The 8256-nt window shown below is 37.0% G+C and overlaps 1 protein-coding gene across 1 annotated transcript; it reads left to right on the top strand.

The window, feature by feature from the left end:
* Positions 1-1592: 1592 nt before the first annotated feature.
* Positions 1593-2305, top strand: LOC136230271 (uncharacterized). The gene has a single exon (XM_066019290.1). It carries the CDS (start codon positions 1637-1639, stop codon positions 2195-2197), a length of 561 nt encoding a protein of 186 aa, XP_065875362.1. The 5' UTR covers positions 1593-1636; the 3' UTR covers positions 2198-2305.
* Positions 2306-8256: the final 5951 nt, after the last annotated feature.

The raw sequence follows: 8256 nt of genomic DNA, 5'->3' as shown, positions 1-8256 counted from the left end.
TGCTTCGTTAGGCGTTTTTGTGTCATCAACATGCTGGATCAAATCTTCCTCCACCGAGATCGTTAAAGCAAACATTACTCTACCACACTATACCTTCCATTTTAAGGTCATTTTCTTTAGTGTGAGGTGCTGTGTCATTGGCTCCAACAAAAAATCTTTGATAAACCTTGATCGAACCGATAAAATTGCATATGAGTACTTGAAATACTATAATTATTCTTAAGTTTTTCAAGAGTGCTTGTCGAGGTACACATGTTACGTACCCATGATGATATAGTTATCTCCTTTACTCAACTAAGTAAGTTGGTTTCAAACCAATAATTCTCACAGTCCCACTGCATGCTAACCATAACTTATACCACTATAATTTCAGATCGTGAACTCATTCGCACTCGATGATTGGTCCCAGATCGTCTGATCGCACTCAATTACCAGTCTCTAAGTGCCAACTCTGATACCACTTGTTGAAAAACTGAAGACTTAATTGAACAAAAAATAAATTTTACAACTCAAATATTCTTTGAATATATCACATTCAATTTTCTTACTTATTACTTTTTTGGTTTAGGTTTTTGTACTAAAAGTCTATTTATACTACTCCTAAATAATAATAAAATCACTTACATATTCTTTTTCATTATTCACTTTTTACCGCACATTTAAATAACTAAATATTATCCAGTTTTACCTCAAATCTAGTAAACTTTTAGATTCTAAACAGTAGTCGCACGTTAAAAAAATATCTACATATTTCTCTTCAATTTAATTATCTAGAGAATTCTATTAAAAGTGGTCATACTCAATTTAATATGATACTAATTAGCTGAATTGCTCATGCACCTAAAAAATATTTTATGAATTGGGAATGATAAGGGGTCTAACATGTAAACACCCTCTAAGTATGTGTTTGGTTATAACATGTACTTGCATGTGCGGAGATAAGGGGTCTAGGCCGGCGGACGAAAGCACCTCTATCATTGATGGTTTTGCCGATCATTATAATTAATCCTATTATAAATGGTTTTCTTATTTCCGACAAATAGAGATTTGTGATAACTAATTAGCATTTTAGTTTTGTAATTAGAAAATTAAGGATTGCTATATACAGTAGTGTTCACATGGATCCTGATGATCATGGCGAATTTAGTCATTGTAGATTCAAAGCATTTTAAGGCTTAGATTTAATCAGCCTACATCTAACGGTGAATGACCAAATTCACGTGGTCATCAGGGTCCATGTGAAAAATACTGTTGCTATATAATATATGTTATAGTAGAATTCTGGAGTAGTAATTTCATATTTAGAAAATTAGCACTAGTTATCAAATCAAGATCAACAAAAATGATTATAGAGTATATAGATTAATGTATAAAGAACAGAAAATGGTCAAAAATTCCGCACATTAGACCAATATAATATGATGTAAGCACTCACATATGCCCGTCGGCTGCAACACAATAAAATACGAATTCATATCTGTTTTCATTGCTTGGTCGTTGCCTTTTTATATTATATACTTTTAAACAATATCTATTTCATCTCATTAACAAACAATATAAACATGTCATACATACACCTATATATACACACACAACACACTTGTATATTAATCTAACTCTCATTATCCCTAAAAAAATGGAAGCATATTCAGCATACTCTTCATCTTCCTCATCTTCTTCAATGTATCAACCAGGAAGAAAATCCCTAAAACAATCACAATCACAATCACAATCCTTCATTTCATCATCTCTCCATTCAGTTCGCAAATCAAACGTGAAACCGTCCAAGAAGCCAATAGCGCCGTTACCGCCGACTCCGCCTAGAGTTTACAAAGTAGATCCGATGAATTTCAGAGATCTTGTTCGAAAGCTCACCGGTGCTGCCGAAGAATCATCCATGGAGGAGCAGACTCTGCCACAACAGCATCGGCTCCAAAGAGTGGCTCCTCCTCCGATTGATATTCTTGATAGACAGCCAGTGGTTTCGTTTAATAATTCGCCGGTGAAAACTCCATTTTCAGGGTTGTATCAGGAGCTTATGTGCGATACACCTGATCAGAAAAATAGAAATGTTTCGGAGAGTGTAATGGCTCCCGGATTCCTGGATTTGAACCTCTTTTCTCCGTCTGCTTGGTGTTCTTTTCCTCTTCTGAGTCCGGGAACTCTTTCCAGCTTGGACCAAAGTACTGTTCTCTGAATTGTAATTATTGGATAATTAATAATTATGATAGTTAATTAAGTACTTTTTTGTTATTTTACTGCTCAATTAATGTACTGAAATTATTAATTCCAAGTTTTTTAGTGATTTGTTTGAATATAATACATGCAAATGCAATATGAAAGGAGCTCAGAAAACTGCTGAAAATTACAAAAATGTGAAGTCATTTTCGCAGCCGCGTTATTATTTATAACGGCTCAACTAACTATTCTACTCCAAAAGGAGAAATTGTATTAAAGTTCTGATTATTTCGGTTTGACAAAATTTACAATTCAACTCTGAAAATTTATGTTTGACCAAAGTAAAATGTTTGTTTCAGATTAGATAGTGGTCCTGTTTGGCAAAGAGCGTTTTGGGATAAAAAGCGCGTTTTTGACCAACTTTACCGGTTTGACCACTGAAACCGCTGATTGGAGTGTTTGGTGGAGAGAGGTTTAGAAGAGCGTTTTGGGATGAAAACGCTAATTTTGAAAAAGCTCATTTTAGGAGCTTTTTCAATTAGCGTTTTGGGATATTAAAATTAATGGACTTTTTTGACCCCAATAAATAGACTCTCTCTTATCCTGCGCCAAAATTAATGCCCTTATTTGTCTTTTTGCACAAACCGCTATTATCAATCAGCTAATTTTTACCAAACAGGTCTAACAAACAGCTAATCAAATCAGCTAGTCAAATCAGCTAATGTAATCAGCTAACAACTAATTTAATCAGCTAACAGCTAACAGCTAATTCCCAAACAGAGCCAGTGTGTATTAAAAGTCAAATAGTGGTGTGTATAGAAATTTTAATTTAATGAGAATGCATGGAGTGAATACAAGAAAAAATAGTCATATAATTTGAATGATTTGTCCGAATATTTCTAAAGTTGATGTACTGGAAATAAATAACGGTATTTTATTTTATGTTTGTTTTGGAGATGCCAAAGCAGCTTTTTATGATTTTGCTGTTTTAACATACATATATTAAATAGAATATTCAGCACATTTATCATACCTAATCCCTTTTCAAGCGAAAAAACCCAAAATTCAAATATTGTTGCGAATGAGCGATAGTGAGTGAGGTTATACCGATGCATAAGTTATTCCTAATAATATATGATTAACGCCTAATACATTACCTGCTTCTCTCATCAGTTCCTTGAATTTTATTAGTTCGATATCACCAATTCACTAAACTTGTCCATAAAAGTATATTAGCTCATTGAGCTTTATAAGTGTCTCACCAACTCCTGTTTATTCCGTAACAACTAAATACAAAAACTTATTAAATCTAAATTCTAAAAATACATCTTTATTTATTCGAATGGTAATTTTTTCTTTTCTCATACCTTTCAACCTATTATAAGAGTTAGTGTTACAAGTTTGAGAAATCAAATGGATGAAGATTGAGAGTTAATATTATGGTGTTTGTATTTAGTTGTTACCGAATAAGAAAGTTCGGGGAGCTAGTCTACTTTTATGGACATGTTCGGAGAGTTGGTAATACAGAATAATCAAGTTCAATGAGCTGCTTGCAAAGTTCAGAAAGTCAATATACTATTATGAACAAATTCAGAAAGCTGATGATGTATTATGTCATTAACCTAATCAAGATGATCTACATAAAATTCATACTTTGCATTCTAAAAAGTAAAATGCATATTTGAGCCTACCGATTAAGCTCTTAATTTTTCAAACGGATATCTTAAGTCCTTTATGTTTTAAATGAATATACTAAGTTTTTTTATCAATTATTTTTAACACGTTAAACTCCAATTTGGCATGTCAATTATGTAAATAATTCAAACTTCATTTAGTACGTGTAAAACTGACAGAATAGCAATGTTTCTCTAAAGTAAAATAGTTAAAAAATTTATCCTGGACGATAATCTATATGTCAATTATTTAATGTCTCCATTTAAAAGATTATGACTTAATATGTTGAAAAATAATTGACATGGCATCTACTCAAATAGCTCAATGTCATGCCAACAGCTTGTCAGCACCACATCAGCATGTTACTAATTAATTTAGTGTTAAACATACAACAACAACAACAACAACAAAGCCTTAGTCCCGAAATGATTCGGGGTCGGCTAACATGAACCATCATATAAAACCGTGAAAATCAAGTCGTGTCAGCGACACAGATTCGCTCCCTCCACTCCGTCCTATCCACTACCATATTTTCCTCAATTCCCAATAAACTCATATCACTCTCGATCACCCTCCTCCAAGTTTGCTTAGGTCTTCCCCTACCCCTCACCACTACATCCCTTTGCCACTCTTCGGTTCTCCTAACCGGCGCATCAAGCGCTCTACGTCTCACATGGCCAAACCACCTTAGTCGGTTTTCTCTCATTTTATTCTCAATAGATGTAACCCCTACTTTTGTCCTAATTATTTCATTACGCACCCGGTCCTTTCTCGTGTGACCACACATCCATCTCAACATACGCATCTCCGCCACCGACATCTTATGGATGTGGCAGTGTTTCACTGCCCAACACTCCGTACCATATAACAATGCTGGTCTAATTGCCGTCCGGTAGAATTTTCCCTTCAATCTATTAGGCATGCCGGGATCACAAAGGAAACCCGTAGCACTCTTCCACTTCGACCAACCAGCTTTAATCCTATGGGCAACATCTCCATCTACTTCTCCATCCGTTTGGATAATAGATCCTAAATACCGGAAGCAATCCGAGGCCTGAACAACTCTCCCATCTAGGGTGATTGTCCCTGCCTCCCTACTCCTACGGCCGCTAAACTTACACTCCAAATATTCTGTCTTACTTCGACTCAACTTAAAGCCTCTAGATTCTAGAGTTTGCCTCCATAGTTCCAACTTCATCTCCACTCCTTCTTTCGTCTCATCAACCAACACAATATCATCTGCAAACAGCATGCACCATGGTATACCATCTTGAAGTGAACTTGTTAGTTCATCCATAACGATGGCAAAAAGAAATGGGCTTAGTGCGGAACCTTGATGCACTCCAATCGTAATAGGAAACTCTTCAGTTTTCCCAACACTAGTACGTACACTCGTGCATACTTCCTCATACATGTCCTTTATGATGTCAATATATTTCCGCGAAATGTCTTTCCTTATCAAGGCCCACCAAAGTACTTCCCTTGGTACCTTATCATATGCTTTCTCCAAGTCAATGAAAACCATATGCAAGTCTTTCTTCTTATTTCGATAGTGCTCCATTAATTGTCTCATTAGATGGATGGCTTCCATAGTTGATCTTCCCGGCATAAAGCCAAACTGGTTTTCCGAGATCTTCACCGTCCTCCTTAGCCTTTGTTCAATCACTCGCTCCCAAAGTTTCATAGTGTGACTCATTAATTTGATTCCCCGATAGTTGGCACAATCTTGGACATCGCCTTTGTTCTTATACAAAGGGATTAAGGTACTTTTCCTCCATTCTGATGGCATCTTATTGTTTCTCCAAATTTTGTTGAAGAACGTCGTCAACCATTCGATTCCTCTTTCTCCCAAACATCTCCAAATCTCAATAGGGATGCCATCAGGTCCTACTGCTTTCTTCAACTTCATCTTACTTAATGCCATTTTGACTTCACCCTTTTGAATTCTCCGCAGGCATTCATGATTTATCATATCGTGATGGATACTTATATCTCCAACATCTTGTTGGCGATCTCCATTAAATAAGTCATCAAAATAGGACCTCCATCGTTCCTTGATATCCTTATCTCCAACTAGGACTTTCTGGTCCACATCCTTCACACATTTAACTTTTCCGAGATCTCGCGTCTTCCTATCTCTCATCCGAGCAATTCTATATATGTCTCTTTCCCCTTCTTTCGTATCCAATCTTGTATACAGATCCCGATTCACCTTTGCTCTAGCATCTCGTATGACCTTCTTTACTTCCCTTTTAGCCTCTTTGTATTTTTCGTAGTTCTCGTCACTCCTACATTTCCCCAATAGTTTATAGGATTCTCTCTTACTCTTTACTGCTTGTCGTACTTCTTCTGTCCACCAAGATGTGTCCTTACCCGGTGGCATGCTACCTTTAGATTCCCCTAGAACTTCCTTCGCTACTTCCCTTATACTATGCTCCATCTTATTCCATATTGAATCTATATCTGAATCCATATTGCAAGTCCAAATATCTTTTTTGGTCATCTCATCCACAAATTTTTATTGATTCTCCCCTTGCAATTTCCACCACTTAATCTTAGTCTCTACTTGAGGTGTTTGTTTTCTTATACATTTCCTACTTCGAAAATCTAGCACCACTACTCTATGTTGGGTTGTCGTACTCTCACCAGGGATCACCTTACAATCAATATAACTCTTTCTCCAAGCACTCCTTACTAAGAAGAAGTCAATTTGGCTCGCATTACCGCCACTCCGATAAGTCACTAAGTGGGATGTTCTCTTCATAAACCATGTGTTCATGATACTCAAGTCATAGGCTGATGCGAATTCCAAAATATCATTTTCTGCTTCATTCTTATCTCCAAAACCATACCCTCCATGAACACTCTCAAACCCATCTCGCCTAGAACCCACGTGTCCATTGAGATCACCCCCTAGTACCATTTTTTCATCCCTAGGAACCTGTTGCACCACTTCCTCTAAGTCATCCCAAAAAGCTTGTCTTATAGACACATCTAATCCTATTTGTGGCGCATATGCACTAATGACATTCACAACCTCATCCCCTATCACTAGCTTAACACTCATAATTCTATCGCTCTTCCTAGACACCGCTACTACCTCATCAATATACTCCCTATCAATAAGAATACCTACTCCATTTCTACCCTTATCCTTTCCTGAGTACCAAAGCTTATAACCCCAAGGAGCTATCTCTCTAGCCTTGGCTCCAACCCACTTGGTTTCTTGTAGGCATAATATATTTATTCTCCTCCTCTTCATAACATCTACAATTTCAGCTAATCTTCCTGTCAAAGAACCTATGTTCCATGTCCCAAAGCGTAACCTACTACCCTTACCCCTACCCCTACCATTACCGTGGACTAGCTTATTTACCCGCAACCCTTGCATATTTGACACCACCCCCGGGTCCTGGGGTGGCGCGCCGCTTCGGGGCGACGACCTAGCAACCCTTGCACATTTATCACTACACCCGGGTCTAGGAAGTGCAGCGCGTCGCTGAGTAGGGAACGCCCCAACGGTATTTATATTATGGTTCATGTCATAAGATGTGGCTAAGTTTTACGTTGGCCGCCACAAACCTACCGCAACCCTCCTCCTTTGTCCGGGCTTGGGACCGGCTGTAAAGGCCACCAAGTGACCCTCACAGGCGGAGTTTTAGTGTTAAACATAATTTATATAAAATAATTTGACAAAGTTATTACTTGAAAAAAAATTCAAATTGGCGCAAAATGAACCATATATACCGCCCATTCTGAGAGGAAGCAATTTTGCGGCTAATGCAAAAAGGGTGGGGATATATATAATTTACTTTTCCTTCCTTCAAATCAGAAGATGAGAGATGCAACCTTTTATCAACCCTCCAAAACAAATGGGTGGTTATTAGACTTTGGTAATTGGTATTAGGGGTCAACATAGTCTGATTCTATTCAAAAAGCGAACCAAACCAGAATATACAGGTATTTATGAACCAAACCGAACTAAATTTCAGTTCATTACAAACCAAACCAATTCAGTTTTGTTCAAGTTGGAACCAAACACTACTCGCCTTTACTGCTGTTTGTTCTTTAAATTTTCAAAGAATTCAGATCTAACTCTTTTAAAACTTCGAAAAAACTTCAGCATTGAACTCAGAGTTAGAGCTGCAAATGAGCTAAGCCGTTCATGAACGGCTCAGTGGTCGGTTCGATTCGGTTCGATTTGTAAACAAGTCGCTCGTGAACATAATTTACTGGCTCGGTTCGTAAACGAGCCAAGTTGAGCAGGCCAAAGCTCGACTCGAAAGCTCACGAGCAGGCTCGATTAGAACATTTATAAACAAATTTTAATTTTGTAAAAAACTATATAGTTTTGTATTAGTTCACAAATATCTAAACTTAATATTATTTCATTTGCTATTAGAT

Source organism: Euphorbia lathyris, chromosome 5 (assembly GCF_963576675.1).
Source record: "Euphorbia lathyris chromosome 5, ddEupLath1.1, whole genome shotgun sequence".
NCBI lineage: Eukaryota > Viridiplantae > Streptophyta > Magnoliopsida > Malpighiales > Euphorbiaceae > Euphorbia > Euphorbia lathyris.
The sequence above is the reverse complement of the archived record's forward strand: the minus strand, read 5'-3'. Positions and strand labels throughout refer to the sequence as shown.